Source organism: Pyrgilauda ruficollis, unplaced genomic scaffold, assembly GCF_017590135.1.
Source record: "Pyrgilauda ruficollis isolate IOZ18807 unplaced genomic scaffold, ASM1759013v1 scaffold94, whole genome shotgun sequence".
NCBI lineage: Eukaryota > Metazoa > Chordata > Aves > Passeriformes > Passeridae > Pyrgilauda > Pyrgilauda ruficollis.
In genome coordinates, this window is record NW_024531488.1 from 1,568,888 (window position 1) to 1,584,401 (window position 15,514).

General features: G+C 36.7%; 1 protein-coding gene across 7 annotated transcripts in view; it reads left to right on the forward strand.

Annotated features, from left to right (window-relative positions):
• FAM172A (family with sequence similarity 172 member A) overlaps positions 1 to 15,514 on the forward strand; it is a 245,509-nt gene that overhangs the window by 116,379 nt on the left and 113,616 nt on the right. For all 7 annotated transcript variants that reach the window (XM_041489473.1, XM_041489476.1, XM_041489474.1 and 4 more), the window contains one exon: positions 6,569 to 6,787. In XM_041489473.1, coding sequence (XP_041345407.1) covers positions 6,569 to 6,787 — 219 coding nt within the window. The remainder of the gene's footprint in view (positions 1 to 6,568; positions 6,788 to 15,514) is intronic.

Sequence of the window (15,514 nt, forward strand, 5' to 3'; positions counted from 1 at the left end):
AACTTCTGGGGTACAGACTTTAATTACAGATGAGGTTCCTGTAGTATATCTTGAGGGCAAACTGTGGGTTCATTCTTTCACAGGTTGTATGGACCCCAAAGCTGTTTGCACTTAGTGAAGAAAAGCAGAATCTCGTTTTACAGCCTGGGCAGTTGTTGTGAACAGATTATTTGCAGCCCAGTATCCTGCCTGCATGGCTGGGGTGGATTCATTATCATTCAATCTCCAGTGATTTCTACAAGTAGCCCAAATCTCACATCAGGGAGAAAGGGAAAGAATCTGATATTTATTAAACAATGTTTGAAGCAGTAGTTGAACATGAGCATTGTTCTTTCTATGAATTCACAGAATTAAATGAATGCTATAGCATAGTTTCTTGTGTCTCACTTGCCACTAGAAGTAATTTTCTGCTGCAAAACCTAGTGAAGCTAGTGCTTGTAAAAGCATGGAAGTTCCCTATAAAGAATAAGTAAACAGCTGAGGATGTAAAAATCCTTTTAATTCATGGATGTTTTTATTCAGTTTTGACCTTGTGAACAAACAGCATAAAACAGGGTTGCAGATCTAACACATAGACATATTTGGGCTGCTAATTATAGAGAGATATAAAACAGTAATTCTTTTCAAAACTTTTCAACAGTAAACTCAAAATACGGGAACAGATTTTCTGGTAGGTTTTTGTAGCCTTGAACGTTGCTTTGTTTAGTATAGCTGCACTAGCACCAAATTAACAAATATAAAGTAAGACATAGTCTTACATGTCATGTTTATAATTTCCAGCATAAAGATTGAGAAATAAGATAAATACAGTTCTGCAGGCAAATAGATTTGGACAATGCAGTGTCGAAATAGAAGGCAGTAACAGAGAGGAAAAGGAGAGTTTACTGTTTCTATAGCACAATATCCATTAAAAGTTAGTTACACAGCAGGTGGCAGTTTGGGTAAGTGTAAAGTGAATGTTTTGAAATAAATAGCAGCTGGGTGACCTGGGATGTCAGGGCTCTAGACAAGGGTGTGTGTTTGTCAATATATCCTACATGTTTTACAGACTCCTCAGGGACCAGGAAAAGATACAATTTCACCTTTTCTGTGCCAAAACATTTTAATTATATCTTCTTCCAAGTACAGCAGTTCAGTAACCAAGGAGCTGACATTGATGCATGTGTTGATAAAGCTGCAAACATTCAAAATGAGATTAACAAAGATTTTGGGGAAAGGGTGACAGCTAATTTTGTACAGTATTCTGCATCTAATTCAGGTCAGTGTAATGATAGAATATTTTATAACTGCTGTGTCATTTAGAAAGACTTTTATTATGCTTTGTGTATTTAAAGATTTGTGTATATGAATGTACAGTTCTTTATACATCATTCAAGCAGGTTATAACTTCCATATTGAATGTCTGTTGTAGCTGTAAAAAGGAATAAAATAAACTTAGGCATTTAGAAGCAATTTTGCATATCCATCTGCATTAATCACAGTAATAAGCTCCTTTTGTCTAATTTACCTTGAAATTACTGACTTCAGATGTGAAATGTAATCAAAACTACCATACACTTTTTGTGGCATTGCTTAGTATTTGCAAAAAAATTGGACGGAAAGTTATAGCAAATGTATTTAAATAATCAAACTGTAGTTTCTCTGTATTATGTGCAGTCTTTTGAGAACATCTCAGTGTATTTCTGTTCTGTTCTCCTCCTTGTTTGAAGGTAACTCACATTCTTTCACTTCTTTTTGTTTGTGAAATTTTCTCCTCTTTTTTATCTACTCAGTTCTCCATCTGCTTTCACTTTTGTTTGCTTGGGCCGTCCCTCATCCCAACTTGATAATGAGGAATGCAGTGTGACCCTGACCTCTATCAGCCCATGCATGACCTTCTGACTCGCCCACATAACCTTTGACCTTCTCTTTGACAGCTTGATTAATTACCGTGTGTTATGATTTATGAGTAAGTGCTATGTAAAAATAATAGACAACAGGTGGTCCTCTAAAATCTTTTTGTGGTACGTTTTCTTTTCCTGCCTAACCTGATGAGCTGTTTTAAGTTTGGAACTTAGCAGGAGAAAGTTTGTTTGGCAGAAGCATGGCATTTTTACTCATTTGGACACAGTGCTGGAATTCAAGCAGCTGAGGTATATCTGGGATGGAAATATCACAGTGTTAGCAGGGTGCAGTTGCCAAAATGTACATTGTGTGGAAACAGAAAGCGGAATCAACTGACATTTCAGGCGTTTCAGTCACAGGTCACGTCTTGAGAAAATTGCTCAAATAATGGAGGGGGCATTTTTCAAGCTGAGCTGCATCTCCAACAGCTATGTTTACTTTTAACGCTTCAGTAGTGACTTCTGATTGGTTGTCATGACCTCATCCTGCTGTTGCACCTACAGTGTCGCAATAGTGACATAGATGTACCCTTCTCGCAGTAAAGATGGGAAATGAACAGAGCATACGTCTTTCAGAAAGATGAATGGACATTGCTGTGTTTGTTTTAACCACAGGCAGGTTTAAGAACAGTGTGCTTTGAGTTGCATTTCCCCAAGAAATTTATTCTGGTCTTGCTGCCAACCGTCCAAATAGAAACCTGAACTTGAAAATTCAGGTTGATCAAGCATAGGAAAATGATCTCTCTTAAATCCTCGCCCACAGTCCAAAAAGATGGTTACATAGGTCGTTACATAGGTCAAAAGATACCTCTCTGGCTCTGACTTATTTTGTCACGTATTGTATCCTGCCCTGGTGGATTAATATGCAGTGGTTTCAGCTCATTACTCGTGCGCCAGGCAGGAGATTGCAAATTATTTGAAATTTACCTCAAATAGTTTGAGGTTCTTTTTTTTTTAAGCTTACCCCCTTGAACTTCCAGTAGCGAGAGAAAGTACTGCCCCATTTCTGACTCATGTATTGCAATGGAAAAGGTCTTCTACATTGTTCTGTCTTCGTAGTATATGTACTGTAACTGAGGTTCATGATTCTTTCCAACTCTTGACTTAGTAAGCCTGCTTTTCCTTTCATCATCACAATCCTCAGCCTCCAGAAGCAGCTACCTGGAGAATGGTAGGAGTTAGTGTAGATTAAATTTTACTTACCTTGAAGCATTACCATGTGAGGGGAAGAGATGTTAATCGGGTGTTTTAGTCTGAGAGAGAAACTGTAATTTTGTAGATGAGAGGCTGGGAGTTTCACTTGTCAGGGTCTGCCATAATTATAAGGTCTTACCACTGGTACACTGATGGGTGAAGATTGATGGGGATGAGGGGGTAGTGTCCTTAAAGCTTAGCTTTTTATAGTGAAAAAACTTTTTGTAGGGTTGTTTCTCTTTGTGTGCACACTGGTCACAGAGGAGAAAACTATTACATTGAAAACTACTGTTATTATGTTGAAAACTACTATTATTGCCTAATGTTTGCATACCACTTAATACCACCGGGTGTGGCAAGATTTAGAAACCCTCCTAGATGATTGGTACTTAAGTAAGTCATAGGTCACTATGTTTTAATAATGATGTAAGCTCATCATGGCTGAAATTGGTATTTTTAGTGACACTGATTTAACAAATAGCAAAGTAATACATAGTAATACCATATTTAATACTTTCTATCATGCAGGAAGTATGCATATGGTGAAAAAAGATTAATACAGTCCTGCATGCAAAGAAGTGTTTCCGAACAGGACTCTCATTTTAAATGATGCTTTTTAATGAATGTGATTTTTGTCTGTGTTAACAGTTATGCCGAAGACTTTATCTTGTCTGTTATTAAATTTTGCTAAAGGCCTTTTTTAAGATATTAGTGGTCTTGTGTTCTGAGGTTTGCATTGACTTGCATGCTTCTCAAATTCACTGCATTGGTGCTCCACCTTTTTTTTCATTTTCTGATTGCACTGAACTTGAATGGTGTAGCTATGCCCACATAAATTACTTTTTTTTAAATTAATTGAAGTTAAAAGACGTATTGTTTACACTGATGTTATTTAGAGCAGAATATTTCTTTTTGGTGGAAAATGCTCAGATAAAGGCTGAATGAGAGAGATTGTAATTGGCGATTTTTTTACCAGTAGTTTTGTTTTTCTGTGTTGATTTTTATATGTTACTCTCAAATCTTCTTTCTCGTGCCATTGTTTTCTTCTTGAAATTTATGATGCAGAAGTACAAGGGAAAGGGAGACACACCATATCATGTAAGCAAAACAGTCCAGAAAGAGATTACTTTCCAAAGGGAAAGACTTAGGCTTTCCCATAATAGAAGGGGGGGGAAAAGTTTAGTTATTAAGTTGTTTTAATTCTACTGTCAGGAAAGGCTTGCTATCTGGGAGAAATTGTGAAAAAAATATAAAGGAAGTTATGTTGCAGTGCTTAAAATATATTCAATAAAAATCCTTTAACTGATTTATAAAACAGTGAATTTAAAAATAGAATCTTACTTCACCTGTTGAGGTCTATGTGAAAAATTGACATTGTGTCCTCATAAAATGGGACAAATGAGTCATGTAATTTTAAGTTGCATGATCAATAACTTAGACAAATTCCACTTCTCTGATGATTTTTGTGACTGTTTTGTGATCAGGTTGAAGTGCACAAAGTTTGAAACTTCTAGATCTGATGTAAACTCATGAATTTTGCATTTTGCATCGAGTAGAAAACAAAACAAATCTATACACAGAATGTCTCTGCTCAGATCAAGCAGGTCAAGAAGATGAAGAGCCCCAAAACTACCAGCCTGCCAAGTACTGCAAAAACTCCAGCAGTAGCAGGCTCAAAAACTATCATCTGAGATGTGCAGTTTAGGAGGATTTGTAAGCCACCTTCTTCTCCATGATGAAGTTTGGGCTTTGAAATTTTACAAGCTTTAAAATTCATGTGCTTATAGTACAGCATTTTGCATTAATAGGGCCAGGCGTGGTGTGGATAGATTTTAAAATTTGTCTTTCTGTTTTCTTTCACCCTTTCCTTATTGTTTATTTATATTTTTGCATGTTTGTTTATATTTATCCCAGTTGAATTCATGGCAGGCAGGACAGGGCAATCATGGGACAGGAGACCCCTTATGGTGCTGCATCTAACAAGGAGACAATTTTCTCTTTGGCCTGTTGTGACCATTTTTTTACTACATTGCTTATGCCAGAGGTAGTGTCCGGAATTCGTCTATTTCACCCTGTTTAGCAGAGTGCAGCCCTTTAACTTGGTTTTTGGTGGGAGGAGAAGCTATGGCAGACGTTGGAGAAGGGCACAAGGATAAGGGGTAGGAACTCCCTTCGGATGTGATTTTGATAGTTAGTCAAATGTGGCCAACTGTAGAAAATCAATGAGTGACAGTCTGTGTACCTGACAGTGGCCACAATGAACTACAAGATTTTTGAATGGCTCTACAGGATAGAATAAAGCAAACCCAAATAAAGTATCTTTTGTTGGCGTAGACTTGGTTTGCTCAGGGCAGATAGGTATGGGGAACCGTTTTTGGTCCTCATGGCAGGACCGAGTGCAAAATGAAGCACCAAGTGAGAAGCTGGAATAAAGCTGTTACGTTAGATAATTAATATAGATGTTCCTGAAAAGTAAGTCTTTATTAAAATGTACTTCTAAAGGATAGCTTGATTTTGACTGGGAGCTCATGCTAGCTTTAGGGACACATCTGTTAAATATATGTGCTTCTCTTTTTTCCCTTCCCTTTACAATTATATCTTACATAAATATTATGATGTTTTGTGATTTGCCGTCACTTAAAAGTCGTAACATTTGATTGGCTGATTTATTCAAGATTTGTTTTTTATTCATAAATATTTTTTTCAACCAGCTCATTTCCTGAGACAAAAAAAAGTACCTTATACGCTCACAAGCATCCTGCAGGTCACAAATTTGCTCTGCATTTGTTGAATATACAAAATAATTCTAGTGAACTTTTACAGCAGATTTAAAGATGCACTAAAAAGTCAGACCCACCATAAAGAGTTGACTTGTAAGCAACACCACTGAATCAGTTTTGGTATTGATTTATTGTTACTGCTGCTGTTTGCCTCCGCTTGGTATGCTTATTGTCAGCTAGACAAAAGATTTTACTATTTTAAAATGTGGTGAATAATTTCCACATGCTTTCTTCAGTGTATCTATCTTTATATATAAAATTTCTCAATCCTTTTTATTTTAAAGGTTTTTACTGTCTGGGCATAAAGCTTTTTATTCATTATTGCGTAAAGTTCTTAAAGCAACATTTTGCTTTCAGTTCCTGTATTGTTTTCTGAAAAAATCATATAAAGTGCTTGTGAATAAAACAATATATTAAATTATTTTAAAGGTAAAACAGGCAACTTTTTTGATGCTGAGGATTGTGTATGAGCCTAAGTACATGCTCTGATATATATTCACACATCAATATCCCTTTAATGACAGAATATTCTTTAAAACCCTTCTATAAAATGATGTTGTATGAAGTTAGTGAAATAAATAAAAAAAGTTCTAGAGAGCATTAAAGTAAATGCAAAGCATTTTCAAGCATTAAATTCCCCTTTTCACTTTTCTTCTTGTTTGTGTATGTGCGTGTGTGTGTGTGTGTGTGTGTGACTTTCTTCTAAAACAGGAAGGCTATGGAGTAATAGTTCTGAATCCCAATGAGAACTATATTGAAATTGAGAAGACCAAAGCCCAAGTACAGCTGTCTTCTGATATCTCAGATGAACCTGCAGAAAAGAGAGAAAGGAAAGATAAAATCCAGAAGGAAACAAAGAAGCGACGTGACTTCTATGAAAAGTATCGAAATCCACAAAAAGAAAAAGAAACTATGCAGATCTATATTAGAGTAAGTTTCTTTTTGTTTTGTTTGCTGTTCTTTATTGATGCATATGTATTTTTACTGCCTATATTGGCTAATAAATAGCATGCTTTGTTAAAAACATATATCTTACTGAAAACTACCTTCACACGTCATGTATGCATTTATTGTATTCTAAATGCATACATGACATGTATGCATTACATGGGAATCAGTAGTTACAGCCTGATAGTTTCTATCACCTGCCAAATTAATAATGTATTATGGAAAATACCAGTGTTCATCTTGTGTGGTAGCAAATTTACTCTGTAATGTATTGTTTTTATGTGAGCAGCCATCCATTGTGTTTGAGCTAAACTTTTGGAGGCAGATAAAGGAGGAAACTTGCTAATATGTTAATAAATATTTAAGCTGGAATAATTTGAGAATTGTATGATGAAGAAACTATGTCCCTTGCCCTTTTCTGACTCAGTGAACCTTTGCACTTTGTAATGCTACCAGCATGGGATCATTATAACAGTGCTACCCGAGGATTTCTAATTCTGCAGGGGGCACAAACAATATTACTTGCACATTGGCACATTCTGCTTTGTGTACATACTATGCATTATATATTCCAGACTGAATCATACAATTTCCAAAACCCTTATTATGAAAGTTTGCATTTTCATTCAGCAATAAAATACATTAGAAACTCCACAATGAAGGTAAAACAAAAAAAATGTATGTCATTGTGGTGAGAAACAGAGAAAAATCCACTAAGGTACATGTTAGAATCATCTTAAATTTTAATATTCCCCTGCTAATTTTTTTTTAGCATAACAGTTTTTGTAGAAGAAATGTAACTGTGCTGGCTAGTTAAAAGGGTTAGTAACTTGGATACGAGATTGTCGGTAATGCCATAAATATTTACTGTGTATTGAAAAATACCTGAGTATGGGAAACAAAGGAATGCAAATATATATTCAAAGTCACCAACAAGGCACTGTGTTTTCTGTTTGCAGCTGTTTTATAAGATGCTATTCTACCCACTAGCCAAACCCTTCTTCTTAAGAGGGGCAGCCAGTTTTAACTTAAGGTCCATGAGAATCCAGAGGACAGTGCTGCTGTTTTGTCTGAAAAGAAGTCTAGTCAGCATACAGGTTCAGTGTTCCCTTGTTGAAAGTGAACCTTTTTCTCATAACCTTTTTAGCAATTCTACCTTCTTATGACTCTTGCCTCATGAGGCATGAAATTTGGTTTCAGGAGGTTTGACCCCCCCCAAAATATAAAATATGTTGTTCCATTCCATTTTCCTTTCTGCATAGCTCCATGCTATAAATATGACTGTTGATGTTTGCTTTATTTGATTTTCTTCAAATCCAGGAAAGTAGTATATGTTTTTGTGAGAGTGTGGTTGGTGGTCTCCCTCCCCAGATTAATAAATTGAAATTGGGTTTTCTAATGAGCTTGGTATTGTATTCTGAAATTATTATTTTGGGGTTTTTTTAATTAGTAGACTCTAATACAGTTTTTTGAAACGGAAAGAAAAACATAACTGCTTTTTTGTATTGCAGGACAAACCAATGCAATTTCCTTGCTTCTCAATTTCTGAAACAAAACTGGACCGTCAGTAGGCAGACTGCTAAGTCTGTAGATGGTTGTGAGAGGTGCAATGCCATATTTGCCATTTTCTTGCCTCCTGTGCTTGAGTCCATATTGCAGGACTGCTCTCTGCGTGCACCCAGGGACTGGCCTCTACAGGCTGCTGTGTTGGTGGTGATTGGGCTGATCTCAAAGGGCAGTTCAGATGCAGTCTTACTGTATAGTATAGTATATATGTGACTCGCTAGGCTCTTAAATAAAACATGCCGTACTCAACAGTGATATTTAAGGATGGTATATTATTTGAAATGACGTCATCAAAGAGTTTTGAAAAACCTGAGCGGGCCTTGTGTCAACTTTGCCAAGTAGGAAAAAGTATGGATAGACTAGACGAAAAATTTCCTCACAGGAAGGCTTTAACTTATCTAACATGGAAGGAAAAACATGGTTGTGTCAAATATGCTGGAGAAATTGTTTCAGACTGTTAAGCAACAGTCCTTACAAATATAAGGACTGTTGCTTATATAAATATAAGTCCAATATATGTTGCTTATATAATGTAAGTCCAATAAATATCCTCAGTTATGTTCTCATAGGGTCACTGAGATCTGTTGTGATCTAATAAGGAAATGCCATTTGAACAAATTAAAGCTGTCTGGTTGATGTTCCCAGTTGTACAGCTAGATTTTCCAAGAACCTGAGAATTAGAACTCTTCCTTGGTAATTATGTTTAAGTATTTTCTTTATTTTCATAGTAAAAAAAATAGCCGGGGTATAGAAGAATATGTAAAAGATGAGTCTCAAAATATAAAATATCAAACTGCACTGTATTTTTGTACAAAATGAATATAAATAAAAACTACTATGGCAGTGTGTAATGCATTAAGCATAGTGCTCTTGAAAAATCAAAGTACTTACTGTTTCTTGCTGGAAGTTTTCTTAACTATGAAATAATGTACTTTCTGGCATTCATTGTGGCTTGTTAAAGGAACTGATTTGGTCTGGGTAATAAACATCATGTCAAACATTATGGCAAGAAAACCTGCTTAATATGTTTTGCAATAAGACAGATTTTTTTGTTCTTGAAAACATCTGCCAACTGAATTCACAAGTGAAGACAGAAAATGTCATCAATTCTGTAACACTCTTGTAAATTTTATTTCAATTTTAGCAATGCAAACCAGGAAAAAAAACTTTTTGATAATCAGCATTGACTACAATACTTTTATGGAATGATTAAACACATTTTATTTTTATATAATGTGCTAATGAATGCATATGAATTTTAATACTCTTACTGTTCAGATTTTAACAAGCGTATCGACAGATCATTTTAAAAGCATCTGGTTTTTAATGTGTTGAGTGGAGGATTGAGTAAAATAGCTAAATATGTACATACATCCTTTTAAAAAACATATTTCTGTCCTTAGTTATGAACATTACCATGTTTTCTTAGACCACCAGAGGCTGCTCTGTACATATGGGCTAATGCTTTTCCCCCAGAAACTTTCTATCCTAGCCAGCCTTCCTTTGTTACTGAAATAAACTGAGAATTTGTTGCTCTCTAACCTTTTTCCGTGCAAGCAGATCATGCATGCTTAAATGTGGCAAGATCATTCCATTCTCAGCCATCTCGCATTCCCTACATTTCACACTGACAATGTCCTTTCTATGTTAGAAGGTAATTAAAAATGTAAATTAGTATTTTCCCCCCTTCTAAACTGCATTCACCACTTAAACAAGAATACTAAGTGGATTCTGAAATGTTATGCAAAAAAAGTATAAATTGTGTAATTTGATAGTAATTTGCAATAATGCTGTTGCCCCAACAGTTGAAGGATATCAAAGAGGCAACCAAGGAAGAAGTAGGAAGAATTACTTTTATCAGACCAACTAATGGGGTCAGGTTTTGTGGACAAAAGGGATAAGCCTTTCCAAACCCTGTACGCTAGGAATTTTGTCGTTTTTTTCCCCCCGCACTGAGTTTATCTGCTTGAATAATTCTTATTACAAATATTATTTTTACTATAGCACAATCTATAGCAGAGCCATTTCTATTAACAGCATATATATGAAATTAATTTTGGATGTAGCGTACTTCTCATAAATAATTTTTCCTATCTTTTGTGAGAGATTAAGGAGGAAAAGATCATGTGCAACCGGTTAATCTGTTTTTACTAAAAATTGATACATATGGATAATTTTTGTCAGTATTTAGGAAAAAGTGGTAAAAGTTGTTTTAATTCGCGGTTAAGTAAGCAGTGACCATTGGCAGACAGGAAATCCTGGCAAGCGTGCCAGTTGTGCCATTTCTGCTCATTGTTCGGTGTGGTTGACATGAAGTGCAGCCTGACTGGAAGTCACAGCAGAGTGTCTGCTTGTGTGGGATGACCTTTCAGAGCCATGGATTTCTTTCACTCTGAGGACTGAGCCGTTTCCCAACATAGCCGTGGTCCCACCAGCTGCCTGTTTCACCCTGTGGCCATCTCTGGGCCAATGGCAAGGTGCACGTCTGCTCTTGTCCAAAGCCTGTGTGACTACATTAGCCTGCTGCTGAGACAAAGCTAATAAGCTGTTTATTCCACCAGAGGAGACAAAATGACAAGCTCTAGGTGAACAGCTCCTGAGAGGTATATATTCAGCACAGAGAATGTCTGTGGCAAACGTGGGCATCAGGACTTCAGCCTCTAGAGCCTCATGCTGATGTTTTGTTTCTCCTTCTACAAGAAACAATGCCTGTTCTATTTCCCATTTTACAACAGCCAGTGTTACTTTATATATACACACATCTGAAATACTGCATGGTTTTACTCTGCCCACTTTTAAAGCCTGTTACTTCCTTATGTTCTTGAGAAGTCTCCTTCACTTGTAAGCAACTGCAAAATCAAATGCTGATAGTAAAAAGCTCATGAGAACTACCTAGAAACTACCATGGCATTGTTCTTGCCCCATGTAGTGCTAGACACTGGGCATTCAGAGTTGAGAAGACACTGCAGGTCAAGTGCTGAACATAAATGTGTAGTAATATTTTGAGTGCTCCAGGAACACCTGGAGAGATCTGGTCTTGCAGAACCTATGCCACCAGAGACCTGCACCACCCTGGGCCAGCAGCTGGAAGCCATGCATCTACCATGACACTTAGTACCTGCAGTTAGCCTACCACATCATTCCTAAAAATCAGATAAGCTTTAAGTTCTTACAGTAGTTTCTATAAATCAGGAAGAATATGGGCATGTCATGTTTCATTCTACAGATCCTACAATGAACAGGCATCTTACATTAAGTAGCTAAAATGTGGAGAATTTAAACTAGTGTTCAATAATTTATGCGTAGGCTATTTAACATAAGCTGCTAACTTAGTTATTTTAATAATCCTGAGATTATAAAGAATTCTTATAGTAAATTTTGCATTTACTAATCCTGGAAAGTTTTATTTATTTTCTTTTCCTTGAGTGATTGAGAAATCAGAGACACAGATAATCAGTGAAGTGAAATTCTGTATCTCTTCAAGAACACCATTGGCTTTTCTCTCTGCTATACCCTCTCTTTGTTTTGCATTTTACAAGTATGGTTTAATCAAAGAAAAGGAATAAATCAGGACCATCTAGCTTTGGTGTCTTTCAGAAATCCATTATATGATGCCATGTAATGACAAGTGTCCATTGTTAGATCCAACTCCTAAAATGCGAGGCAATCCATGTAAGTTTACAGAAGAAAGAACCAGCTTGCATTTGTCCTCCCACCGCGAGCTGTATGGTGCTCCCATGGTGCTGAAAAAAAGATTGTTGCTCACTAGTCAGAAGAGTCCTCCTTCCTCTCAGATGGCATTCAGGCTCATAAACATGGCCAGTTTGTGGGGTAGTGGTGAAGAAAACTGGCTCAGCAGAATGCAGACATACTTGTTGAAGGCAAAAGTGAATGAAATCACTCAAACATCTTGAACTCTGGTATTGCCTGGTTTTGATTGTAGACTGACTGCAGTGAAGGACTGCAAATACCTTTTAGGTCTTCTGGTCCAGTGCAAATTGAGCTTTGCCAGTATCCTTTATTATTTATCTAACAGTTTACCTGATATCCAAAAACAAGGATAACATTCTTTAACCTTCTGCACACAGCTGCATGTTTTGCTGCTAGATTTCAGTGTTTGGTAAAACTAGCAGAAGGAATTTAGCAGGGACTTGAGTGGCAACATACACCTTTTTGCAAAACTTACATGTTCTTCACATGGGTTTTTCTTGGGGACCAGTCAGCTATAAGACACCTGATATAGAGAGAGATTATAAAAATTAATCTCTAAGATACATATTTGTAGCTATCTTAAGCTGAAGGGCATTATTGCAAAATAACCCTTTTGTTTGGAGGCATACCATCCCACTGAATCTCTCTAGAAATATTTATGTGTTTTAGAGAGGAGGATATGAAAGCTGTACTGCAGTGCATGGAGATCAGAAAATATTTGTGGAGTCTAGGACCTGAATGTCAGCAGATGGGAACTGGGGTACAGGATGCACAGTAAGTTTGAGGATGTTTTCTCCTCATCTGCTACAGAAAACAAAGTGTAAATTCAGGAAAAAAAAAATGAAAGGGGAAAAAAATCTAGCTTTTGGGATTAAGATAAATCTAGTGGTTCCTGTGTAGGCTGTTTGGCTGCCTGCAGCAGTGACAGCTTCCAAGGGGACTAGAAATAGTGGAGGAGACAGAGGCGTGGAACAATGTAGAATAAGCTACCCAGGAAGAAATGCTGGTTCTGTGAACGCAATTCATAGGATGCTGAAATTTGAAAGATTAAGTATTATAGCAATTAATTAATTTAATTTTTAAATCCTTTACAAGTTAAGGATTTTACTAACCAAAATCCTTTTGGTGAATTTATGTATTGTGTGATGTTATTTTGAATTATTTACATCTTGAACAACAAGGTTGATTTTTTTAATCGGCTTGTTGCCATCATTCTGCAGGTAAAGAAATATGTTTTATTAGGAGTCTTTAGAAGAACTGTCCTTTTGTTCTTGCTATGTCTCAGTGAACTCCGTATCAGATCAGCGCTCCCCCAGGGTTAGGTTTTACCAACTTGAGAGCCATTAACTTCATTTTGATAGTGTCCAGGCAGAATTCATTCCTAGTCGGTTTTACAGTTATCTCCAGCCATTAATTCATCTAAATTTTGAGAAATTTTCCCATTCTTCTCTCAGCTGAATCCTTGTTTTTTTCTCTATCTCTCTGGATAAAAGTGGATTCTAAACTGATCAAAAATGCTTTTGTCTTTTGTGGTCAGAGGTGTTGGTAGCAGGTTTTCTCCCCTGAATGGGTTGCATGCTGTTCAGACACATTGTTCTACACTTTTGTTGTTTAACAGTTGATTTTCATTCTCTTTCTCTGTCTTTTTTGATCAGTGCTTGGCAAAAATGAATTTGTTGATACCCAGTGAGGTATACTTTGTATATTTTCAAGTAAAACTTGAATTTTTATTTGTTTTCCCAATAGATGGCACTGCTTCGAGAGAAATTACTAAGTAAAGTGAGACTGATGTGCATTTAGAATAACTATGAGTTGTATGTGTTGAGGAGACCAAATATTTTCTGGGCTCTTAAGGGGCACTTTGAGATCTTCTTGTCTGGTACTTCTAGTAAAAACATGGCATGAGAAAACTTATCATGCAAGTGCACTTGCAAGTGTGTGCACACAGGCATTACCTACACCAAAGTGCACAAAAACTATTCTTGTATACATGTTTGGCGTCCTCTAAACTGCATAAGATGGCCTCTGACTTAGCACAGGCTATGACAGACATAGGATACATGAGACTGGAAAGTTTTCTTTTTCCGAAAAGCAAAGATCTAATCAGTGTATCCAGCCATACAATATAGCAAGGAATTTAAAATTTATTTAGTTCAGGCAGTACGGCTGGTACTTCATAAGTATCTGCAGCATGTTCTTTTGGACTGGTGGTTCCTTCCAGGATGTTTCTGCATTCCTATCTCCTATCTTTTCCACCTGCTGTGTAACTGAATAATCTGATTCCATGGATCTTGCCAGTTCAGCCTACGTCCTATAGAAGTGGGCAATTACCACTTAATTGTGCCACAACTACTCTGTTCTTAACCTGGGAAAAGAGAAGCTTTAATTGCATGTAGATGTTAAGATGACAGATATTTATATCTTTGGGATCTGGTTTGCTGAGGAATTCTTTTGAATTTATCAACTAAAATAATGAAGAAATTTAGCAAAGCTTAGGCTGTAAGTAATTTTGAAAGATTTCCAGGTGTGGCCTCAGGCTTTGATACATCACTGCCCTCACACATTCCACTTTGTAACACATCTCCCTACCTCCCTAGCTACTCCATTTTTCATGTTTGCCAAATGAACATATTTGATGACAGGATTGTGTTATTTATAATGTGTCCCTTGCACTGGTTGCAAAAAAAAAAGGTGGGCTTACTTTTAATGACTGTTGATTATCTTTAAATCCATTACCAGTGAAGACTGTGTGTGAAGTTCTCCTCAGTGAGTTACGTCAAGTTTCCAGATGCTGCATGCTGCTCTGACTGCATGCTGACTCTGAATGCATTGCCTTAAGTGAGCAAATGAGTTATGGCTGTGATAGGTCTTAAAATAACAGCATTTGATTTGATTTAAGACCACTTGTCTTAAATACCTTTCTTTTGCTGTTTGCTGTTAGTTCATTATGTTCTTTTACCATTTCCTTTTCCTTTCTGTTTTGAGCTACTCTCACTGACTTACAGAGTTTGGCTGATGCATAAATTGATTTTTCTCTAGTGGGTGCCGAACAGTGTTATCACTGGAGCAGAAGTTGAGACATTATTGTTACTCTGTTACACTGGTGGTAAATAACCATGACATCATTTTCTAAGAGCACTATGCTTCTACCTAAAGTGACCCGGCCGAGTTCAGCTTTGCTAGACTATCAATAGACAGATGGCAAAAGATGACCACTGCCTCACTTGTACTGTGGGTCCACAGAGCATACAAAAGTTGGAAAGGTAATGTTATGGCATGGAAGTAACAGAAATTATTTCATGTCCAAAGTGCTCTAGTCAACTTCAGGACTTCTCTGGGGTGTGTGCAAAGTCATTCTCCCTCAAATGCCTTTGAATCAAGATTTGGGGAGCTTTCACAATGTATGTTTCTTCACTTCTGCGACACTAGAAC